The 23918-nt window shown below is 32.4% G+C and overlaps 5 protein-coding genes across 9 annotated transcripts; 1 reads left to right on the forward strand and 4 right to left on the reverse strand.

Annotated features, from left to right (window-relative positions):
* Positions 1–4243: 4243 nt before the first annotated feature.
* LOC107371760 (uncharacterized) lies at positions 4244–7357 on the reverse strand. 3 transcript variants are annotated; one of them, XM_089269042.1, is made up of 5 exons: positions 7234–7357; positions 5842–7161; positions 5453–5767; positions 4839–5383; positions 4244–4781 (listed from the first exon to the last, which is right to left on the reverse strand). In XM_089269042.1, exons 2-4 carry the CDS (start codon positions 5912–5914, stop codon positions 5187–5189), a joined length of 585 nt encoding a protein of 194 aa, XP_089125168.1. In that variant the 5' UTR covers positions 5915–7161; positions 7234–7357; the 3' UTR covers positions 4244–4781; positions 4839–5186. The 3 variants fall into 3 exon arrangements, with proteins under 3 accessions (XP_089125168.1, XP_015795400.2, XP_089125169.1); XM_015939914.3 differs by lacking the exon at positions 7234–7357 and having other exon boundaries at positions 5842–5925; positions 6031–7033; XM_089269043.1 differs by lacking the exon at positions 7234–7357 and having other exon boundaries at positions 4839–5098; positions 5842–7033.
* Positions 7195–8122, reverse strand: LOC149093180 (crustapain-like). Of its 3 annotated transcripts, none has more exons than XM_089269044.1 (4): positions 7861–8122; positions 7652–7804; positions 7487–7588; positions 7195–7371 (listed from the first exon to the last, which is right to left on the reverse strand). In XM_089269044.1, exons 1-3 carry the CDS (start codon positions 8014–8016, stop codon positions 7532–7534), a joined length of 366 nt encoding a protein of 121 aa, XP_089125170.1. In that variant the 5' UTR covers positions 8017–8122; the 3' UTR covers positions 7195–7371; positions 7487–7531. The 3 variants fall into 3 exon arrangements, with proteins under 3 accessions (XP_089125170.1, XP_089125171.1, XP_089125172.1); XM_089269045.1 differs by having other exon boundaries at positions 7195–7327; positions 7861–8115; XM_089269046.1 differs by lacking the exon at positions 7487–7588 and having other exon boundaries at positions 7195–7327; positions 7861–8116.
* Positions 8123–8745: 623 nt separating this feature from the next.
* Positions 8746–10594, reverse strand: LOC149093181 (uncharacterized). The gene is made up of 2 exons (XM_089269041.1): positions 9517–10594; positions 8746–9079 (listed from the first exon to the last, which is right to left on the reverse strand). The coding sequence occupies exons 1-2, from the start codon at positions 10444–10446 to the stop codon at positions 8930–8932; spliced, it is 1080 nt and encodes a 359-aa protein (XP_089125167.1). The 5' UTR covers positions 10447–10594; the 3' UTR covers positions 8746–8929.
* Positions 10595–11391: 797 nt separating this feature from the next.
* Positions 11392–12246, forward strand: LOC107370434 (uncharacterized). Its single transcript, XM_015938431.3, has 4 exons — positions 11392–11549; positions 11628–11769; positions 11825–11986; positions 12066–12246. The coding sequence occupies exons 1-4, from the start codon at positions 11465–11467 to the stop codon at positions 12157–12159; spliced, it is 483 nt and encodes a 160-aa protein (XP_015793917.2). The 5' UTR covers positions 11392–11464; the 3' UTR covers positions 12160–12246.
* Positions 12247–13103: 857 nt separating this feature from the next.
* On the reverse strand, positions 13104–16013 carry ND-75 (NADH dehydrogenase (ubiquinone) 75 kDa subunit). The gene is made up of 2 exons (XM_015938429.3): positions 15378–16013; positions 13104–14964 (listed from the first exon to the last, which is right to left on the reverse strand). The coding sequence occupies exons 1-2, from the start codon at positions 15925–15927 to the stop codon at positions 13238–13240; spliced, it is 2277 nt and encodes a 758-aa protein (XP_015793915.1). The 5' UTR covers positions 15928–16013; the 3' UTR covers positions 13104–13237.
* Between the last annotated feature and the right edge of the window lie 7905 nt (positions 16014–23918).

Genomic DNA, 23918 nt, shown 5'->3' on the forward strand with positions numbered 1-23918 from the left:
AAATAACAAGTGACCAAAATTATGAACCCAAATTTTCCATCAATAAGCTGTTTTGTTATACCCTTGAAAGGCCAAGGTAAACTTTTCTTACGAACTGAATAAATGTAAACTCCGAGGGCGAACAAGAAACCAATTAAAATGTAAACATTGAGGTGGATTACTTGAAAGCTGGTCAAGATTCCGAGATATTTCGACTTAACTGAAGTTTCCGTGTAAAGGTTGACAAACCCACAGCCCTGAGTGTCAATCATTGAACTGAAACTCATGTTTTCTGGAACCAATGAAAACTGATCCATTGCCTCAGCAGGGAATGAAGCATCACTGAGGCCAGATTGAATTGACTGGAGAAAAGGTGTTGAACAAATGGCTGAATGACAAGTGTCATTCTGATCGCGGTCACCTACAATCCACTCAATTGGTACTTTTCCAAACACAATTGATCCAAAAGCTTTAAACGTATCAAATATGTCTTGATCTATTCGATCATGATAGATTAATCTCAAAGAGCCGTTGAAGGGAATATTCAATTTCATTGTTGAATACTCATTGAACTAGTTATTGAACACTAAACTGATGTAGACGAGTAATGAGTGTCTGACAAGAGGCTGGAAATCAATTAAATAATAGATCTCAATCTCTATTGATTGAATAGTTTTTTATTGATAATTTTTGTTGATGTCAATCAAAAATAATGAAACAATTAGCTCCCAATATTCCAATATAACAATTGCATAATGATTCCTTTGTTGAATAATTAAAAATTCATAAATAATAATTTCGAGTTTTAATTTAATTTATATTATTGATTGGCCTGTTAAATGGGAGGATGAAGGACTGTTTTGATTTAATTTTTCACAGATTTGTTATAACTCAGCAACATTATTAGCTGTTGCGACGATGCCATTTGTAATTTTATTGTCGTACTGCTCCAGAGTTCGGAGTGAAGAGAATTTGTTCATTTTAAGTGATTCGCATCAAGCTCTCTTTTTCGTGATTTTAATTTAAGCATAGCTTTTTTTAAAAATTTTCTTACGTACCGCTTTAGTCTGGGCACAATTTAGTAAAAAATTTGATGCTCTGACTTTGATCAAAACTGTTACTCATTTCATAAGTAAATTTTATACTTTTTAACTGATATTATAGTTGATAGATAAAGCATTAACAGAGCTTCGAAATGAAGGTTAAGTTTTGTTGAAATGCAGGACTACTAATATCAGTTGTTACACAAAAGTTGAACGAACTAGTGATGCTTCAGAAGCCGAAGCGAGTTTCACTTGGACTAGACAATTTGCATGCTTTGTAATGGATGAACAAGCAAAGAATATCAATTTATCTTGACGAAAAAGCTTCATTAGTGCCTAAGCCTGACCCGATAAAACCAATATTATTGACTAATCTTGACTAACCATACCGTAGAATATTGAAAGAAAGGCAAATTTTGATATCGGTTCTGATTTCGATGAGCATGGTTACTATCTATTCTTTTGTCCCTAATTTGAACTTATATGAAAGTTTATTTATTGAGTTATTATTCGAAATGTCATTGTAATTAATTGCTCATCGATTTTCATTTCTCTGAAAAGCCTTTTCTGTACCTTTTCTTACCATTTTCTGTAGTATTAATAAAATTGGATTGGATTTTAATTTAAGATTCATGCAATTCATGCAAAAACATAGTTTGCTACCTAATAACTTTTGATTAGCTGCCTGAAAATGCGTTTTTAATTTCCTGTTTCTGTACAAGAGATAACTTTGATTAAAGGAAAAGTTATTTGCTTTAAGCTTTGGAGAAAAGCAACGAGACTCATTTCTTACCGATAATTCAATCTGTTATTCTGTGATCTTTTAATATCAATTATCTATTCAGACTTGATACAGAATTGAGTTAATATTCGTCTTGATTGGTAATGATTTAGCAAGTTCAAAGTTGAATACATGAAATTCAGAGACTGATTAATTGAATAAGAAAATAAATCTTGTTTAATTACGCACATTACCGCTCTAAATGCATCAAATTTTTAAACACAAGTGCTGGTATAGTTTAATAAATTGGGAAATTTAAAGTAAAGTTACTTTCGATTATGCAAAAATTACAAAAAATAGCATGAAAATTAGCAATGATTTTGCGATTGTTAATGAGCTGGAAGCAGAAGACGGTGTTGTACTGAAATTATTTTCGACAAAATAAACAAATCTTTTGTTCTCAATTATCTGCAATTCATAAGTCGTTTCCTTGAGTTTTACTGGCCCCGAAAGAATTTTCAATGAATCGGATATTGTCCAGAGACATTCATTTCCATCGATTTTCCCACCACCCAAAAACAATTCTTTGGTTTTCTCGCCTCGATATGTTGTGAACATAGTAAAGACTTGATCCTCAAAATTGCACACAATTCCGATGCCTATGTCGCTTTTTAAATTGACTTCAACTAATTTTGGAGTTTCTCCATTAACTTTTAATAAGAATTCAGTTTTCTTTTTCGCCACTCTAGCAATTAACAGATACTTCTCTGACCCAACAGCTTTGTATTGATAGCCATCAACAAATGGTTTAACATTTTTAGGTAACTGACTGTAGTCGGCTGCAGCAACAGGTACAGTTTGGGTCAAGTCGTAATGTATTTGGTATCCACTTTCTGAGATGTAATATTGAGGTGGATCAATCAACTCAAAAGGAAATTTAGAGTTACTTATCTCTATAGACCAGGAGCAGAAGACTTTACCATTCAAATAAATTGCAGTTCCATTCATCTCTGGCTGGTTCGAGTAATCAGGAATGGTACCACAAGTAAATAAAACGTTTGAAGTGTTCTCGTCACACTGAATCATAAGCATCTTAAGATTGTCAGATTTATTTGCTTCAAGTTCAAACCTGATTCCATCGGAACTGGAATTTGAATAAGATAGATGTATATCTGACCTAACTTCATCGAAGTGATCATCAGTTTTAAATAAAAATGTAATGTTTTTTATCGGACACGAAAAATCGAAACATTCTTTCCAATTTGCTGTAGTTGTTGTCGAGGAAAGTACAATGAACATGAATAAAACGGTTGAAAAGAGTGTAATTTGTGCCATGTCAATACAAACCATGTACAAACCACTAATGTTAAGGATAATGTAGAACTATTTTTCACTTTTGTAAACAGAAATTTTCTGTCTAAGAATGTTTAATCTGAGTGAAATCATCAATATGAAATAAATCTAACTTCGTTCCCATTTAAACGCAAAAAATATCGGATTAAGATTCACCTTTGAAATATATTTACTAGATTTACAATTAGCTCAATAAAACACATTAAATACATACTTATCATTCAGATTTCTTGAAGCTCAATTTATCTCGAAATTCATCAGATAAATAAATGTATCATGAGTCTTACAATTGGCATTGCAATATTTTTCAATGCAAAATTGCGTGTTCGATATGGGATCAGCTAACAAACTGATCATATCAAGGATAGCTCATAATGTGAAGATAATTTTAAGCAATATCCATTGAAAAGCTCATCTCGACCGATGCTTAAGATGAATTGGTGACATTTCTTATCTAGAGCTTGGTGCGAAAGTATGATTTACGAGGATTTGACTGTATTGATAAATGGACAGATTATTTCATCTTTTCTCAACACTCATACAACATGGAAACTTGGCTGATATTTGTATATGCGTTCAATTTTCTTGTGCGCTCAATCAAACGATTACCATCTGGACCATAAGGACTTCCAATTGTTGGTTATCATTGGTTGGTTCCATTCCTGAAAGACGAAAGTTACCTTGAGTTTGATTCTTTATCCAAAAAGTATGGACCAGTTTACAGTTTAAAGTTGGGACAACATGATGTTGTTGTTATTTGTGATTGGGATCATCTTAAGTTAGCATTTGCTGATGAGTCTCTACTCGCTGTACCCCATGACCTGTTTTTTGAAGGAATAATCAAATATCCGTCTTTCGTGAGATGTCTGATGAACATTGGCGTTCTTACCCGGGTTGAGTTTTCAGACAAAAATCAACAAGCTCATGGCTGAATGAAATATCACGCTCTTAGTGACTCATTTGGCAGTTTCACGTTAGAAACTGATCTATGATCTTGTTGTTGAGACATATGAGCATTAAAAAAACTTGAAAGAAAATTAGTCATAGGAATCAAGATCTTTGCATCTGTGTTCAAGTTCTTGTTTCGCAGAAAAATGCACTGAACTAAAGATCAGTATGGATTTATGAAGAAAACTCAAAGATCGTGTAACATTTATCGAGGTTTATTGGCATAAAAATGTCAAGATTTTTGTTTTTTCGAAACTGACTCAAGTCAGATAAATACAAGAAATTAGTTCATTTTTTGGTCTAAATGACAATAACTGATACATTTTTGAGCTGCAAATAGTAAAAAATTGTCGCTTTACGGCAAGATCATGATTAAAAATTTCATATTTTTGATAAAATGATTTATGAGCTTTGTGCTCATAACTAAGAGTTTACGCGAGTTAATCAAGTGATTAATGATTTCAACTGAAACTTTGAGGCTATTTGCTGCTTATTCGTAGTAATATAATACTAATTTCAGCCTGAGTCATCCTCAATGACATAATCATTTTCATCAAGATCTTGTTCATTTTGGTCAAGATTAATGGCGCTCGGCCCAGCTACAGGTTCGGATTCATCTTGAATCTTGACTTTTCCTCCTCGCAGGTCCAGTCCAAGTTGATTTATTGGATTTCTAACTAGAATATGCCAACCGTCTTTTGACTCAAAAAGTTCTTTGTCAATTTGGCTAAGAATTACTGAAATAAAATGAATTATTAAATCACTGTCAATCATGATGCTGAAAAGCCACTCACATAGCAGATTTTTTTCTTCTTTGTCTGAAAAAACTTTCATTCTGTTCTTACGCTTTACACCTCCAAATTTTTTTTCTGGATCCAAGATCTTAGTCTCCATTAGCCTTTTATCTCCGAACATTAGTCGAGCTACTTTTCTGACAAAATAACCAGGTAAAGCGTTGCCTCTTATAAGATGATTTCTAATACCTTCCATGATATCAGATTGTATTCCTTCGATGGTAAATTTCTTGATATTTGACGTCCATTCAAGATCTTGTCTGCAATGGAAAAGGGAGACATTGAAACGTTCTCTGAGTCGCTGATGTGTAATCGGTTCTTCGGTTTTTGATGGAATTATCGGCTTTCTTATAGATTGTTTTCTGAAATAGCCATAATTTTCAAGAACTTGCTGGCCTGGAACTTTCTTGCGCTTAGCGCCTTGATCTTGAGTCTTCTTTGTTTTTTTCTTTTATTTTTCGTTAAAGAAGCTTTTACATTATCAACAAGATCTTTTATCTGTTCCAGCTTCTCTAAAATATTTTCAGCTTGGCTTTGCGTAAGATCTGAATAGTTAAATATATAAGATCGTAAATATATAAAATACTATAATTTAAATAGAAAAACAAACTTACTTTCACTGATTTCAGAGTCTTGACTGGATGATATAGTTGTTATTTGAATCTCTGGTGTAAGAATAGGATCACAGATTTGCTCATCAAGATCTTCAGAAAAAAATTGCGAGGCAAAGAGCCCGAATTTTTTAGCACTTTGAAAAGATCCGTAAAAACAGATGAAAGAGCTTTGCTCTTGACTTCTATCTGGCATCATTTGAACGGGTTTTTTGGATCGAAGTTCATCTTTTATAACTTCAAGATCTTGTTTCAATGTCGAAGCTTGTTCAATTTCAATTTCCTTCCGATCAGGAAAACAAATAATGATAAACGCATCTGAAAATGAAGAAAATAAAAGAAAATCATTAGAATAGTAGTTTTAAGACACTTATGATGTCCGAATAACTCACCTTTGGTGTCAATTTTATCGTCGTAAAGATCTTCTTCATACGACTGTATTACGTGTTCTAAGATCTTGAACATATTGATAAGAACTTTAATAAAAACGGTTCAATAAAATCAAGAAATTCACAGATTACAAAAAATAAATGCTGCCTTTCAAGATATTTATGGGGAATCACATATGCGATTTAACTTACATTTACTTGCTCATTTGTATGAGCAATATCAAAATTATGGTAGTTTAGTTGACATGTCAACGTTTAGTTTTGAAAACAATATTTTCAACTTGAAAAGATCTTTTCATGGGACAAGAGGACAGCTAAGACAAATCAAAGATTCGTATCTTTTTAGCAAAGGCTTTCTTCTCTTGCAAAATGATCTTGAAACTGCTAGACAAGATCTTGATCCGGCAAACTACTTGGATTTCATTAAACACAACCCAGTTTGCTCATTGCCTTCACTTCTTGGTACAGAGGATAAAAATTTTACTATGGATACACAACCATTTAATCTTTTGAAATCATATTACCCCGATATTAAGCGATCTGACCTGAAATTTTACCATCAACTAAAGCAAGATCATAAAACCTATCATTCAATCAACTATAAATATCGACGAGGATCGTGCTCATATATGGTTTCTTATGGTCGTAGTGAAGTTGACAAGAATTTCGGAAAAATAATATGCTTTGTAGCTGTTATGTCTCGATTGAATCCCTCTAATGTCCTCAAAACATTTGTCATTTTGAAAAAATTCCAAAAACTTGCTAATGTTAATGTTTTATCTGGTCTTGATCCAGCGAGCAACATTCATTTGAAAGAGCTTGCAAAAATGACTATTTTGAAAAAATATCACCATGTTATTAATGAAACTAGCCATCAAGATCTTGTTATGTCAGAAAATCTCAAAGAGCGTGCAATTGCTATCAAAGATGATAGATATACAACTAGATACACAATCACTGAATGTGATCTACCCATTGATCATGATTAGCCATTGTTAATTTGCTTTGTACCTGCTTATATTCAATAAGATCGTTGTAAACATGGAATATCATACAAATTCAGTAAGAAATTGTGACTTTTCTTGTCAAGAATATATGACATACAATGATCTTAGCATCTTGTTTCACTTAACAAAATAAATGTATGATCTTTTCCGAAATTCTTAAGCTCGTGTCAATTGAAATTATACGAAAGATCTTTACAGTTAATTCTATGATCTTACAACAAGATGTGATCTTACTGAGTCATTCTCAAATTCTTAACCCGGGTATAGACGTTTACCCTTAAATGTCTTAGTTTTGGTACGAGTAAAATGGAAAAGGCTACAAGTAAAGAAATACAATTTTTACCAATCATTGGTGAGGGTAAAGTGGATTTTTTTGAAAAACTGTTACCCAGTGTATCAAATAATATATCAATCCTATTGTTCGGTCACTGTTTGCTGTTCTTTATGAAACCAAGATAAGTTGCTTTGAATTCCTCATTGGTCTGTTGATTAAGAAAAATATTAAGAACCAACCATACTTCGTGATCTTGGTTTTGGTACGAGTAAAATGGAAGAGGATATAAGTAAAGAAATTCAACCAATTTTTACCAATTATTGGTGAGGTAAAGTGGATTTTTTGAGTTAAAGTGAAAAACCATTACCCAGTGTATCAAATAATATAATTATATATCAATCCTGCTGTTCGGTCACTGTTCTTTCATCTTTTTGAAACCAAGATAAGTTGCTTTGAATTCCTCATTGGTCTATTGATTAAGAAAAATATTAAGAACCAATTCATTTAATAACTTACTAAATAAAGAACTTACCAAATCAGCAAACTTATTGACTCCCAAGCGCCAAGTATATTCACCATTGTCAGCTCTTTCATTGTGGGCTTTAATTTTCATTAGATTGTCAAAGAAAATTGTTTTTCTCAAAGCTTCCTCCCTTTCGTCTGCATAAACCTTGTTGTACTCGGCCTATCAGAGAATGAAAAGTCAAAATGTAAAACAGTTTTTTAAGTTAAATAACTTACTTTGAATGATTCCCATTCATTTTCATAGGATAGACTGGCAGCAGTGATCCTATCTTCACTTTTAGATGCAAATGATCGCACAAAACCAGACTCTTTTTTCACAGACCTAGCAAGTAGTCGAAGGGGAAAAAATTGGTTAACTACCGAACGTAACATAATTAAACAAGATTAATCTTTTCCACTTTATTATGCAATTTATTTTTGTTTTGTTTAAGATCAATCCAAGGAATAGGATTGTTTTCCTTACTGATTTATCAAACCTACTGCACAGCAACATACGTGAACAAAGACCAATGAGATTTTTGGGCGCCTAATTTCAATTTTATTTAAACATTGGAAAATAATAAATGTTATTTTTGATTATCAATGAATTATATAAACTAAAGAATAGAAAAAATGAAATGTAAACATTTAAATTATGAATCATAGAATATAGAATGTAGATGTAAATATAAATGTAGAATCAAATGATCTTAATAAAAAATTTCCCGAGAAAATATCAAGACAAGATATTAATAAGAGCTGAAATAGCCGATGTTATTGGATTTGACAGAGAACCTGTTTATACGGATAGGAATCGAATGCCTTTCACAATGGCTTTTCTCTACGAAGCTCAACGCATTGGTTCCGTTATCGCTGTAAATTTACTTCGTCGAGTCACATGTGGTCCATAGACTGGTAAAAACAACATGCCTTTTGAATATTTGTTTCATGTTAGAGAAATGTCTGCGAGTTTTATTCACCACCAATGAGAACAGTTTTGTGATGAACTGTCAGGACTAAATAAATCGTCAGGAATAAAGGCTTAAAAGATGTGCAATATTTTCGTTATTGATAATATTAGTAGTTATTATAATATAATAATAATACATATAAGAATTTTATTTCAAAAGAAGTAATTTATTCGAATAAAGGGAATCCAAAGATAGTATTCAGTGACAAGAACATTGAATGAATGATAAACTCCAGTTAGTGATATTACAGCATTTAAATAAAACAATAAAGGGAAATTATAACATGCTAAAAGTTACAATCAACCAAAATCATGAGAGTGTTGTTAACCAGGATGTTATCTTGAGAATTGAATCGTTGGAAAGGCCAAAATGAATGTTATACAAAGAGTAATGAGAGAAGTGATAAACGATGCTGAGATGGTGAATAAATTAGCAAATGTCAATCCAATATCATTACGGCCCATTCTGTATATGAGCAATGAAGTCTGAAAAACAATTTAAAAATACAATTAAACAATGTTTCAAGCACAAATCACAGTTGATCAACCAGGTTTTATGACTGAATTTATGAATAATGGCTTTTAATTGATCCAACCAATCAACACATATTTTATTTGACAATATCATGACTTTAATAAACTTGGTGTTTATAAGCATTAAACCAGTTTTATCATATTGTCATTATGCATCAACATTGTTATTAACAGCTAATAAAGTAAACACCTTTAGTAATGTTGACTTTTCTTGCTTTAATCAATTGAAATCAATTTTTTTATGCTAGTCTAGGATATTGATCAACCATCCGAATAGTTATTAACAAAGTCAAAGTAAAAGGTGAAATTATTAATAATATTTTCATCTTGCTTTTCAATCAATTAATCATTATCATTTATTTATCATTACGGTATATAAACAAGCTTACCTCTGCAAAGTGATTTGGACTGTTGGCATTAAAAGTCAACTGATATGCATGTTGAAAGCCCTTTGAGGCCAAATGATTTATTTTAATTGCATAATAAACAAAGATTGCAGTCACTAAGATGACAACAACTTGTAAACCAATTCCAGCTAAATAGTCAGTCAATGATTCCGACAGGTAAATGATGCTATAAAGATTAATCAACATGAATGAAATCATGATGAAATGATTGACTGCTGTAAAGTAGCGAAGGAATTGGTCAGCTTTTAGAGTCAATTGTGAACCAACACAGTGCGTCAAACGAATCGATTTAATGTTGTCATCAATTGAATCGGGATGTTCAATCAGATGCTCGAGTCGTTGATTAACACGAACAAAGACGGCGCAAATGATGAGTGAAAATTGTAAAGGAAAATCATTAACTAAATTGAATAGAAGTGCGTAAATGAAACTTAGGCAAATATTTGCAATGTATTGATTGGCGTTGGTTTGTGTCAGTTTTTGATCTTGTAGGTGATTGAATAAAACAGCTGTAATTGTAAAAAGTACATCAATTGCCAAAAGGATGAGACGATATTTTTTACGTTCACTTTTGATGTAATTGATAATCTCTTGGTCCTCTTGTAGACCAGTTTGAGACCAAATTTTGATAAATTCAACGCATCTTTTCCAATCACATACAAATACCAGGAAAAAGTTTGCCAAGACTGAACAAATTCCAACTAAAAACTGCAAAACACAAATATTTTTTCCACGCAAAGTCTCAGCAATCAGAATGTTTTGATAGGCATTGTACATGATAATTGTTCCAATTGATGTTGATGTTAACATAATGAATGCCAATAAAAAATAGAGAAACTTTTTGTTATTTTTGTTGACAATTACCATGAAAATACTCGATATATCAAAACTGTTATCCATTTTGTAGATCATTTTTAATTCGCTGTATATTATTAATAATAGTTTCACAGATTGATTTCACAGTAAAGCTTGGAAATTAATAATGTGAGTTTGTTGAGATGCATGATCACTCACATCAATGATCACTGTATCAATAATGGTAACTGCTCAAGTTCACTGCAAGATGCAAGAAGTGAACAATTTTTGAATAATTGTACAGAACCACGTGTTGCTAATTTTTTAATTAAATTCAGTTATTATTGAGAAATAGAAAAGAGTTAAAGGGCTGAAACTTATTATTTGTCCAAAAAAATTGTGGATTCGCGTCATGGATTGAATAGGTTTAACAACTGTTCGCCAGTTTTCTTGATTTTGGCCGTTATCCTTAAAACTTTGAGCCTCGATATTTCTAGAAAATCTTGAAAATAATGTTATAGCAACTGAATTGAGTGGCAACATTGTTGATTTGTGTCCTGTTGGAGCCCTTACTTCGAACTTTTTTTTCATACATACCTTCGTAAATGACCTTCGATAAATGCAATAACAATTGTTTGCAAAAAAGTGATACTAGCGATGTTGTTGTCGGTTCAATCAATCAATCAAAACCAAGCATCACATGCATAGCGTAGGTAATAATATTGATCTTTTTGCAATGGGTCAACCATGAAAATGAAATTGCATGGAATTTTTCAATAATGATAACACTACATAATCCTTGGAAATGATAAGTTAATGAGCTAATAAAGATAAAATTGGATTGAAAATAGAAAGGAGAAAGATTAATGAATTGTTTTTTTTCTGATAATCCGATTTTATCGACGATAGAAATGATCTTCCAATACAATTCACTCAACAAATCAAATCGCAAAAAAATGCGTGACTCATTTTGAATGTGACTGTGAACATAACAATATTTGATATCAAGATTTCGTATCATATAAAATATCGTTTCAATGAAGATTTAGATGACTTCTCATTTGAAAATAATACGCTTCTATTGATTAAATCATTGTGAATTTTTACTTATTCAGTGTCTAATAAGCTTGAAATTATGGCAAAGGCTGTAATTTTTGTTTTATTTGCTTTTTGTTCAACTATACTTGCTAACCCACTTTGGCCTTTCTATTATGAACATGGTAAAGCTTAGAACCTTATTCATTATGTTTATTTAGTTACTTGTTTTCTAATTACTTTGATTCCGTGTATTCGTTCAGATGGTATTGAACACACTTATTCAATTGGCCTTGAAATCGGAGAAATGAATTCCCAAGTTGGTCCATTCCGCTTGTCCGTTTGGTTACTTAAAGATATTTCAATTGGAGCGGTTTCTGATGCGAAACATCAATTGAGCGAAGCGTAAGCCATTCAGATTATTCATGTTCATGCTATTTACTAACTGTCATTTTCACAGTACAATCTTTGCAGGTCCTGCATCGCACAATTTTACGATAAAATCAGATATGCCATTCAGTCAAGTCACTCAGATGTCTTTTCAATGGGAAAGCATGGATTCTTCGTATGCTGACGATGTTAACTTTCAGACTGCTTACTTGACTGAAACTACACCAAACCAGTGAGTTGTCTTCCTGAAATATAACTACTCATAATTTAAACTCTACTAATTATCCTTAATCGCTTTGTTTCATCAACAGAACTCATATTACCAAGAAATATTGTAACATTGAGAATGAGTATCCACGAAATTGGGGTAGTTGTGATGCCAGGCAATGGCTATACCTGTGCTAATTTTTTGAATCAATCTAGTTTGTTTGCAGCTATTGAGACCTGCAAAACTACAAGAGTTAATAAATAAAAGTTTTTACTAATCAGCAATTCAACACTTTGATACGATCAGCTGTATAATGTTTTCATTGGACGAGTTGTCTCGAAACAAATCTTTGTTCTTTTCGTGGTGATTAAAATTTCTGACTAGAAAATCAGTATTTTAATAAAAATTAAATAGCGATGATTGTTGATAAAAGCGTCTTTAACCTATTGTCAATTTTAAATTAAAATACTTTTATGGAAACAATCTAAGCCCCTGATCATGACTGATCGTAAATTTCTTTCCACTGTATACAATAAATTCAACCCATATTTAAAGGCTCAAATTCTTGATGAAAACCATCGTCAATGTGATAAACTAAATAAAATAAAATCTGGTGCTACAGTTGAATAAAAGGAAATTCAAGTTTGAACTTTGAAAGCGATTTCATCGAAAACTTATGCATGCAGTTAATCATACAATGAGAATACCTAATGAAATATATTCTCGGCAATCTCTGATTCAAAGTATTCTTTGTTTTGATAGTTAATTCGACATTTTGCCCCTTTGATTACTTGTTAAGGAGAATGTGGCACGAAAAAACAAAAATAAAAGTTGTATAACTGTTACACTGCCGTGTCATATTGATACACTGAATATCACTAGCAATGACCTCAGCAATCATCTGTGAAAATTAGCTAACATTTTTAAGGTTTGACTCTCCTTGATGGCAGCTAATATGTCTATTCTCAGTTCCCAGTCTTTAATAAATCCAGGGGTTCGATTTGAATTAACTGCAAGGAAAGGTTTCATTAAAATCAAAAACTTGTTCAACTCTATGCAATAATTATAAAAGAGTCATAAAAGGCACCAATTTGGCTGATAGACACATTCCTATTTGAGAAAGTGGCAGATGATGTAAACATAAGATCGGGAAGATATTTATTTTACAATTGGCATACAATCTATTGATACAACCGAACAAAAGTGAATTCAATTTAATCATTTTACTTTGCAATTCAAATTTGATTGCAAATTATCGTAATTTCTTTTTCACGTTTACCATTTAGAGGAACGTTTCTCGTACTCTTTTTGTACAGCAGCAATACATTTTGCCATTGTAGGAGATGATCTTGAGATGGAATCAGTTTGATAATAATCTATTAAGTTTCTCAGTTTGGGCATTAAATTGATGGGTTTATCGCTTTTGCGATATTGTGTTGCTTTTGGTGGACTCGGTGAAGAGGGTAAATTTAATTTTCTATAATCATGTTGAACAAGATGAGGTGCCAATTGAGCCATTCGACCTCTAATATCGATGAGTGTGTCATAGGGTAGAAGATGCCCGGCAATCTCTCCACATGCACGAACTATTTTCCAATCTTCACGAGACATTACGGGTGGGGTGATTGCTGCTAATGTTTGCTGTACTCGACCTTCCATATTCACATAGGTTACTTGCTTTTCGGTAAAAGCGGCTCCTGGTAAAACAAGATCAGCTTTGTTTGCACAAATATCTCCATTATGTCCTTGGTATATGATAAATGGATTGCTTCCTAAGTCTAGGTTTTCATCATCAACACCAATTAACCACAGGAGAGAGGGTTCATCAGATTTAGCAAGGGGAGTTCGTTCGGTAGAGGGCTTAAAACCTAAATCGTAAGCTGCTACTTGACTAGCATTAGTGTGCAGTACATTTAACTCGGCGCCATATTTGTCACAAATATAACGAACTGTTTCAAAAATATTACTTTTACCATCACCTTCTTTCAATATTTGCTGTCCTAAAATAACAATCGGCCTTTTGGCTTTACTTAGTCTTTGAGACATTGCGTGTTTTCCATCAGCGACGGATTCTAAGACTTTGCTATCACTACCAAGCCATTCGTAATCGTAAGATAAATCAAGATCTTTTGGACCAATTAATGCGATGTCATCAATAACATGATTTCTCCAAGCTTTACGTATACGGGCATTGACCAAGGGAGCTTCGTATCTTGGATTGGTACCAACCAGTAAAATTAAGTCAACTTCATCCTCTATTCCGGCAATAGTTGTATTGAAAAGGTAGTTTGATCGGAATTTACGATCTTCAGCTGATGGTATGCAGCTTGGCTCAACATTGCTATCTACATGAACGTAATAGTTATTGCAGTTCATACTTGAACTAAGATCTTTGATAGCAACCAAAGTTTCTGCATCAATCATAGGTCCAGCAATAATTTCTATACGTTCTGGGGGAATCTTATTGAAAACTTGACTAACAGTTAGAAGCGCATCTTCCCAGTCACATTGTTGCAGAGGAGAACCTCGAGAAGGACGAACTAAGGGTACAGTTAGACGTTGATTCTTCAGACCGTCGACTGGTGCATGCCTAGATTTATCACCTAACCATTCTTCATTTACATCGTCATTAGCTCGCGGTATAACCCTCAACAAATCTCCGCCTCTTTGGCAAACACTTATATTAGATCCAACAGCATCCATTACATCTATAGAGTCAAAACGTCGTAATTCCCATGGTCGAGCTGTGAAAGTGTAAGGCTTCGAGGTAAGGGCTCCAACAGGACATAAATCAACAATGTTTCCACTCAATTCAGTTGCTAGAACGTTATTTTCAAGATAAGTTCCAATCTGCATATCACTTCCTCTTCCTGTGGTACCTAAATCACTGACACCAGCAATTTCGTTCATGAAACGTACACATCGAGTACAGTGAATACATCGATTCATAATTGTTTTGACCAATGGACCAATATCTTTGTCTTCAACAGCTCTCTTTTCATCTAAAAAAGTAGAAAAAATCATGTTTGAAAAATCACTGGATCACTGGTTACTGGATCATAAGAATTTTGGGTCATTTCAAGACAACGACAAATTTTTCCAGGTCTTAAGTCGAAATCTAGATTTGAAGATTTCTGCAAAATCATACTAAATTAGTCCAAACTAGACTAAGTTAATGTTTCAAAATAAAGTGAAAGTAGATTCTGACTCAAATTGCAACTATGTAAATTGAAAAAGAGACCTTATTGACTTGAAGTTCAGTTTAGCTACATCAAAATGTTTCCATTTTTAGTTTCGCAGATTGTTCCCTGTTTTTTTAAACTCTGATTTCAGCACGTGCTGGAAAAATTGCCAAGAAGTTTCTTAATATCCAGAATAAATTGTAAATGCAAAAATAACTTAAATAAATGCTAACCAACTGCAATCAATAACCGAGATCTATCAGTTCCATAAGCCATTGATTGATCTTGAAGATCACATTCTCCTCCTTGATCACAAATTGGACAATCCAGTGGATGATTTAACAATAGAAATTCCATAACACCTTCGCGGGCTTTCTTAGCTGCTGGTGAATTAGTTTTAACTCTCATACCAGGCATCATCACAGGCATAGCACAGCTGGCAACAGGCTTAATAGACTTTTCAACTTCAACGAGACACATACGACAGTTACCGGCTATACTGAGTCTCTCATGGTAACAAAAGCGAGGTACCTCGACACCAGCCACTGTACAAGCTTCCAAAATAGTGATACCTTTTTCAACCTGATATGGTTTATCATCAATAAATATTTCAATCATTTCAGGCTGAGGTTTACTTGATTCTTTTGTAGCTGGAGAAGCAGTTGAAGCTTGTTTCCTTTCTTCACTTTTAGATGCAAATGATCGCACAAAACCAGACTCATTTTTCACAGAACTAGCAAGTAGTCGACGGTAAAAGGATTGGTTAACTACCGAACGTAACATAATTAAACAATATTAATTTTTCCACTTTATTATTTAATTTATTTTTGTTTGTTTTGTTTAAGGTCACTCCAAGGAATAGGATTGTTTTCCTTACTGATTTTATCAAACCTACTGAACAGAAACATACGTGAACAAGAGCCAATGAGATTTTTGGGCGCCTAATTTCAATTTTATTTAAACATTGGAAAATAATAAATGTTAGATTATTTTGCATTATCAATGAATGATACAAATTAAAGAATAGAAAAAATAAATTGGAATTTAATGATAAAATTTAATGCAATATTTTCAAAACATAAAATAAATGTGGCTTATTAAGTTGATTTTTGAAAAAATCGAAAAATCCCAGCAAATAAAGATAGACAGTTGTTTTTCAGTTGTAATTGCTTATTTTATTTTCTAAACAATTAAACAGGTGAACAATACAAAATTTAAAATAAATTTAATTCTATGACTAAACTATTTTTCATTGCAATTCAAATAAAAGGCTGAACAAACTATCAAGATTAGTTGATTTACTGGAAATTAACTTTACAATTCTTTATTCCCGTCTTTCTGCCACAATTAACATCACTTCTAATAGCAATAAGTAATACATAGCATAGTATCATAGCATGCATAAAGATTTTTACTCATAAAAAAGACCCAATTATCACATTCATAAACAAATTGACACAAATCGAGACAAATTGTAAAAACGTGTAAAAATTGACTTTCAAATTTATAATAGTTACAGTTAAGATTAGTTGGTTTGTAGGGACATAAGAACTGAGTCTATTTTAGCGATTTAAAAATACCTCTGATGAAAATTTTTGGAGAAAATCGAGGTCAAAGTTGAGACTTCGATTGCTTTTTGTGCAATAAGGGAAGCGAATTTTGTCTTAAAACTTCATTCAACTGATGTGTATGTTGGCGATCAATCATAAAATTTACTTATTTCAAGAAATATAACTTTTCTTTTTCTGTAAAACAGATCACTTCGATCTACATTTAAAGCTGTCGCATTCGGGGATAGAAAGAGTTAAAGACCTGAAAATTAACATTTGTCCACAAAAATTGTGGGTTAACATCATGGTTAAAATAAGTTTAACAACTTATCACCAGTTTTCTTGATTTTGGCCATTGTCCGTAAAACTTTCAGTCTCGATATTTCGAGAATGGCATCAGTTACAATGATCATTCTTGCACCAATTTGATTCTCAACTAATCAATAATTCAATCCAACATAAAAACTTTCGTTTAAAGCATTCAGGTTATAATATTTGGGCTGTTAATGCACTAGCAAAAACTTATTTAACAAAAGAAACTCATCTAAACCCATTTCTTGGTAAATAAACCAATTTTCTGGTTAAAATTATAAATGAAATGCGAAAAGTACTGCGAAATGCTCGAAAATTTGATTAAAGAGTTGAGACTTGCTGGGTTTGTAGGGAACTGAGAACTAAGTCCATTGATGCTATTAAATAGTTTATCCGATGGGCAGTCTTCGTGAAAACGGAGGTCAGAGTTGAAACTTCGATCGCCTTTTCTTAAGCTATGGAAGCATATCTTTTCATAAAACTCATTCCGCTGATGTAAAATTTGATGATCAACAAGAAAATGTAATAATTTCGAGAGAAAAATCTTCTACTCTTTTGTAAAACAGATCACTTCGATTTACATTTAAAGCTGTCGCATTCGGTGATCGTAATAGTTAGAGACATGAAACTCATTATCTAACGATAAAATTTGACGGTACAAATCAACAACTAAACACTTTTTTCAACACATCGACAGTTCTCTTGTTTTTGGCCGTTAACCCAAAAACTTTGAGCCTGAATATTTCGAGAATGGCATCAGTTACAATCTTCGTATTTTCACGAAACATTAGATTTCATTACTGTCTATCATATACTGAAACAATAAATTATTCAAGATCCTACAGAAAGAGTTATAGCAATGTCTTTCTTAGGTTTTGAGATTTGAGAATTGATTTATAAATGTAAATGGTTACTAAACACAAGTCTTTTGATGTAGCGGAATATTCATTATCAGATGAATTATCTCAGATTTTTTCCAGTATTTATCTACATTATGCTATTTTCCTAACAAAATCTAACAAATGGTCAAAGAATAATGATTGTAGGTGCTATCATTCTCGAAATATTCAGGCTCAAAGTTTTTGGGTTAACGGCCAAAAACAAGAGAACTGTCGATGTGTTGAAAAAAGTGGTTATTTGTTGATTTTTACCGTCAAATTTTATCGTTAGATAATGAGTTTCATGTTTCTAACTATTACGATCACCAAATGCGACAGCTTTAAATGTAAATCGAAGTGATCTGTTTTGCTAAAGAGTAGAAGATTTTTCTCTCGAAATTATTGCATTTTCTTGTTGATCATCAAATTTTACATCAGCGGAATGAGTTTTATGAAAAGATATGCTTCCATAGCTTAATAAAAGGCGATCGAAGTTTCAACTTTGACCTCCGTTTTCACAAAAACTGTCCATCGGATGAACTATTTAATAGCATCAATGGACTTAGTTCTTAGTTCCCTACAAACGCAGCAAGTCTCAACTCTTTACTCAAATTTTCGAGCCTTGTGCAGTACTTTTTGCATTTCATTTATAAGTTTAACCAGAAAATTGGTTTATTTACCAAGAAATGGGTTAAGATGAGTTTCTTTTGTTAAATAAGTTTTTGCCTGTGCATTTACAGCCTAAAATTCATAACCCGAATGTGTTAAAGGAAAGTTGTTAAATTTGATTGTATTATTAATTAGTTAAGAATCAAATTGGTGTAACAATGATCATTGTAACTGATGCCATTCTCGAAATATCGAGGCTCAAAGTTTTAAGGCCAATGGTCAAAATCAAGAAAACTGGTGTCAAGTTGTTAAACTTATTTAATCCATGATGTGTACCCACAATTTTTGTGGATAAATGTTAAGTTTCATGTCTCTAACTATTACGATCACCGAATGCGACAACTTTAAATGTAAATCGAAGTGATCTGTTTTACAGAAAAAGAAAAGTTATATTTCTTGAAATGAGTAAATTTTATGATTGATCACCAACATACACATCAGTTGAATGAAGTTTTAAGACAAAATTCGCTTCCCTTATTGCACAAAAAGCAATCGAAGTCTCAACTTTGACCTCGATTTTCTCGAGAAATCTTCATCAGAGGTATTTTTAAATCGCGAAAATAGACTCATTTCTTATGTCCCTACAAATCAACTAATCATAACAGAAACTAAATTTGAAAGAAATCAATTTTTATCCGTTTTTATCCATGTGTGTCGATTTGTTTATAAATGAGACATTTTTGTCTTTTCATGAGTAACAACAATAAATAAGACATTCATACATTTAACATGTACTTTTCTTATTAAATCCACTTTGATAACTTCAATCTTGCACTTAAACACAATTAATAACACTTTTATAATTATTACTACAACTAATCATAAAGCTAAATTCATACGTAGTAATAACTACGATATATTATTTACATTACATTTATATTATTATTATACGACAACTAGATATTTATTACACTACATGCATTGGTAAGAAATTGTACAAAACACAAGTACCATTATTCATTATACTGAATTAAATTAAAAGTAGTTTGGATTAATTTTAATTGTTTTTAATAAGTCTTTAAAATACACAGAGAGGAATTAACTTCACTCGAGAATACATGTATCATCAACAAATTGCTTTCTCTTCTTCATAATTGGCCCAGTTACCAAAAGGTTATGATTGGGGATGCGGGGACTTCAATAGTATTTTCTGGTTTGTTTTTTACGGAGAAATGCTCATCCCATGCTAAGAAAGTCCATATTAGGAAGACCCATTTTTGAAAGATCCATGTCAGAAAGGCCCGCATCAGCATAATCAGCAATTAAATTTGCACCAATTTCGGCAAGAAGACAGAGCAATCGAGCACCTTGATTCAAAGTCTCTCTTAAAGGTGATTTTTTGGGGGCTTGGTCCTTCAAATCTCCAGTGTAACCACCATAGCCATTTTCATATCGACTGAGAAGTATACGTGATGGGCCATAACGATCGGATCCATTTGGCTTGGCAGGACAAGCTGGATACTTCTTTGGACCACCATTTGAATTAGAGGTTGCATTAGCGCTCGAATAACCTTTTGAATTAGCGTTTGCGTTTGCATTCACGTTTGAGTTTGAGTTTGAGTTTGAGTTACCGTTTGCGTTGGCATTTGCGTTGGCATTTGCGTTGGTGTTTGAATTATTATTTGAATTCATATTTGAATTACCATTTGAGTTAGCGTTAGTGTTTGTGTTAGTAACTGTGTTAGTGTTACTGCTTGAATTTTCGTTTGAGTTTGAGCCACCATTTGAATCCGCGTTAGCGTTCGAGTTAGCCTTTTGGTTAGCATTTTGATTGGAGTTTGAATTACCATTTGAAGCAGCATCAGCATTAGCGTTTGAATTTTGGTTTGAAATACCCTTATCATTGGATTCTGATGATGATTTTGATGATGTTGATGATGACGATGACGATGCTGCTGCAGCTGCTGATGCTGAGCCATTTTGTGCACTTGCTGCGCTGTCAGCAACTTGACCGTTCCCTTGGATAACTAGACAACTGATGATTAAAGGGAAGACTAAAAATGTAACTTTAAACATGATTGCAACAATTAACTATTTGTTTTATTCCAAAAAATGATACTTAAAGTGAAGAAGCACAAAATGAAACGACTTTAGATGAAAATTGTTTCTTGAAGCAGAAACTGGGAAACTCTGGAAGACTTCCGATTTTATGCTACAGTTTTTCCACGATTACGTTTCTATTCTGTTCAAATGATTGTTCAGGTGACCATCAAATGCAAATTAACTCAAATGATACATCAGTTTATTGTTTTCGAACACAAAATCTACGTAATTTCATCTAAAATCTACATTTAAAACATTAACTGCTATCTTACCGGTTATAGCGATTTAATAAGTGGGAGAGTGAACTCTCATAATACCGAAATATTAAACTGATTGCTATCCATCTCTTTTAATTATATCAAAAATCGCCTATGATTTCAACAGTTGCCAAGAAAAACAAATGTGAAGGAAAATTATGCTAAAAATTAGCATAGAATCAGTTCCATCAGTTCCAAATAAACAATAAATGTCTCTATTCATAGTTGATTGATTGAAATGGCAGCTCAGTGCATGATTGACAATTGGTTTGAATGTTAACACGAGCTGTTTATTTAAAAACATCAAACTCACCAAAAGTAGAAAACAATAGACTTGCGACGTTTTTCTACCATATTGTGACTTACGAGTGACGAGAAGATGATCTGGGTTACTATTTAATGTCCTAATACCTTTATTCAATCTCAATTTGAAAGATGCTTTCTGAAAGCACGATTCTTATTCTCAATGGTCTTATTTCAATGGACAATTTGATATCATCTATCCATTTAACCCTCCGTTGCTACTCTTAGACTTTTTTGTCCAAAATAATTTTTGAACACTAATAAAAGCAAAACCTTTGAAGTTAGAAACTTTTGGCTTCGTAACATTGTCAATCGATGATCTGAGCATCTATATCTAAAAAATGGAGAATAAGAACATAACAATTCACCTGTAGTATTAATATAAACGTCGATCGAACCGGTAAGAGACACAAAAGTCTAAGAGTAGTTTTTCTGAAATGCATTGCTAACGCTACAAAGCAATAAAATTCTTTTTGGCCACTTTATTGCTTTTTAAAAAAACTTTCATCAATAGCTTATACAAGCCTTTCCATAGGAAAAAGTAAAGCTGGTTAGTAGGAGAGGGCAAAGGTCAAACAAAACTTTTTTGGTTTGACCATTTTTTATGATGGTTTCAACTTTCTAAGTTACATTGACAAGATTCAGTTTTTTACTTATTCTTACCCAAATTATTCGAACAATGAAAACCAATGAAATTAAAAAATCAATTCAATTAAAATTGTTGACTTGTCACCAATTTTTGATTTCAGATTATGTTAGAATAGATTATGCCCTACAAGATTATACGAGCCTTTTTCAAAAGTCTATTGCGATTTGATTTATATCACTGTAAAACGAATATATTGGTATCCAAATTCAGCCTTACAATAGAGAAAACAATCGTTATTTGAAAGAATTGAAAATTACATAATAACTAATTCGTAATTTGTCCCCAAATTTTGATTGCATATTTCATTAGATGTAAATATTCTGAAAAAGATCCAACAAACACGATCTCAAAGTCTATTGCGGTTTCAGAATAAGAAAGCATTGAAAATTCTCAAATTTGCAAATTTTGGTATAAGTAACTGCATTTGTAGAGCAACTTGAAATTTTACTAAATTGAGAAAAAGCAAAAAGACAGAAGTAAAGTGAGAAGACTGAAAAAGCAATAAAAAATAAGAAACAAAATTTTGGTCAATGGTTAGGGTCAGGGTCACCGCCACCCCCCCATTTTACAACTTTTAGCTCTCATTTGTTTTTACTACAGTTAAGGCTACGGACAGTTTTGTCTCAAGAGTAGAATATTTGTGACTTTTTTTAAGAGTAGCAACGGAGGGTTAAAGCTATCTGAATTTGATCAGGACGAAGCTGTTTTTATTGTTTAGAGCTCAACTCGAATCACAACTTGACATTCATCATGCAAGGACTAAATCATAATTTGTTGAAATTGATCTGCAATTGCTTTGTTCAATCGATATTTAAAATGATACCATTGCTGAAAGCGACAGCTTTGACCGAAAATTGAAGTTAATTGTTGTACAAAAACAGAAAATCTAGTCTCTTTAAATAATTTAATATTTTGGTTGCCCACCAAAGTTACATGATAAATTTGGTGAAAAATCGGTTCCATAACTGTACAAAAAGCGATTGAAGTTAAAAATATTATTAATAAATGGTTCTTTTCATGGTTTCAATGGCAACTCATTTTGATTTTGAATAGCGAGTTCGATCTAAACATGGTTTGACTATAACAAGTCGTTGGGTTTTAACAACTAGACTTGGATTTTGTTCATCTTGATCATCATCCTGCAATGACTAAATCATACGCTAGTTGTAATCAATCTGTAATTGCTTTATTTAATCAACATTTAAAATCGATCCTCGAGATACTTGAGAGAAATTTATTTGACTCAATAAACAAATACACGTATTGACATAACAATGATATTCTTCACAATTGGTTCAGTCGAATCATTCATATCATTCAAAGGATTATCATTGGACATGTAAAGGTACATCGATTTCAATTTATCCTTGAACAAGCAGCCCATTAGGTTATCCTCCTAAAACTGAACCAACCAAACTTTGAAGTCCTAAAGTTTTTAGTAACTCTGGAAGCACCTGTTTTAACTGAAGCAATTCTAATAGTTGCTCTAGGAAACCGCCAAGTGGTGCTTCACTGGCCGCTGACCGTCGACTGCGAAGTACACTTGATGGATTGTCTCGATTGTTGACTTCACTTGATGCATCTTGACCATATCCTTGGATAACAAAGCAACTGATTAGTAAAACTGTTACAAATAACAACTTAAAATTAAGCATAGTATCGGAAGTTGTATACTTTATTCCCAAAAAGATACTTGAATAATAAAAGCGTATTAAATTGATTTTGAATAACCGTTTTTTTCTGGAAGCAAACTCATGAAAACTGGCGATTTTATAGTAAAATTTTCCTCTAGGACGATTCTCCTCTATTTAAATGATCATCAAACTAACTCAAATACATCAGTTCATCATTTTTAATCCTCAATCAAAAACATGTCAAAAATGATTTAACATTGACACTAAATTATAAACTCAATTATTGTCTGATGGCAATTTGAGACAATCGGGTAATCATTGTTATCCATTTGTTTCCAGCTTTGCTGCAATTACAAATGTGGAAAATTGTATTTTATTTCAAACTTTAGTTAAGAGCAATGGTCAATGGTGACTGTATTTGAAGAATCAATGAATCTTAAGTCAATTAATTGGCTCACAATTTGGTTAATTTTTGCATT

The sequence above is a fragment of the Tetranychus urticae genome, chromosome 3 (genome assembly GCF_039701765.1).
Source record: "Tetranychus urticae isolate SD_2017Ah chromosome 3, NJAU_TeUrti_SD_1.0, whole genome shotgun sequence".
NCBI lineage: Eukaryota > Metazoa > Arthropoda > Arachnida > Trombidiformes > Tetranychidae > Tetranychus > Tetranychus urticae.

What these genes read in the sequence shown, in the direction of transcription:
- LOC149093181 (XM_089269041.1), bottom strand. Translation starts at nt 10,446, where the DNA reads ATGATCTACAAAATGGATAACAGTTTTGATATATCGAGTATTTTCATG. An exon ending in GTCCAAATCACTTTGCAGAG is followed by an intron (nt 9,080 to 9,516) that starts GTAAGCTTGTTT and finishes ATTGTTTTTCAG; the next exon opens with ACTTCATTGCTCATATACAG.
- LOC107370434 (XM_015938431.3), top strand. Translation starts at nt 11,465, where the DNA reads ATGGCAAAGGCTGTAATTTTTGTTTTATTTGCTTTTTGTTCAACTATA. An exon ending in GCCTTTCTATTATGAACATG is followed by an intron (nt 11,550 to 11,627) that starts GTAAAGCTTAGA and finishes GTATTCGTTCAG; the next exon opens with ATGGTATTGAACACACTTAT. An exon ending in AAACATCAATTGAGCGAAGC is followed by an intron (nt 11,770 to 11,824) that starts GTAAGCCATTCA and finishes TCATTTTCACAG; the next exon opens with TACAATCTTTGCAGGTCCTG.
- LOC107371760 (XM_089269042.1), bottom strand. Translation starts at nt 5,914, where the DNA reads ATGTTCAAGATCTTAGAACACGTAATACAGTCGTATGAAGAAGATCTT. An exon ending in CGATAAAATTGACACCAAAG is followed by an intron (nt 5,768 to 5,841) that starts GTGAGTTATTCG and finishes CTTCATTTTCAG; the next exon opens with ATGCGTTTATCATTATTTGT. An exon ending in AGACTCTGAAATCAGTGAAA is followed by an intron (nt 5,384 to 5,452) that starts GTAAGTTTGTTT and finishes TTAACTATTCAG; the next exon opens with ATCTTACGCAAAGCCAAGCT.
- ND-75 (XM_015938429.3), bottom strand. Translation starts at nt 15,927, where the DNA reads ATGTTACGTTCGGTAGTTAACCAATCCTTTTACCGTCGACTACTTGCT. An exon ending in TCGGTTATTGATTGCAGTTG is followed by an intron (nt 14,965 to 15,377) that starts GTTAGCATTTAT and finishes CTACTTTTTTAG; the next exon opens with ATGAAAAGAGAGCTGTTGAA.
- LOC149093180 (XM_089269044.1), bottom strand. Translation starts at nt 8,016, where the DNA reads ATGTTACGTTCGGTAGTTAACCAATTTTTTCCCCTTCGACTACTTGCT. An exon ending in ATGAATGGGAATCATTCAAA is followed by an intron (nt 7,805 to 7,860) that starts GTAAGTTATTTA and finishes ATTCTCTGATAG; the next exon opens with GCCGAGTACAACAAGGTTTA. An exon ending in TCAATAAGTTTGCTGATTTG is followed by an intron (nt 7,589 to 7,651) that starts GTAAGTTCTTTA and finishes CTTAATCAATAG; the next exon opens with ACCAATGAGGAATTCAAAGC.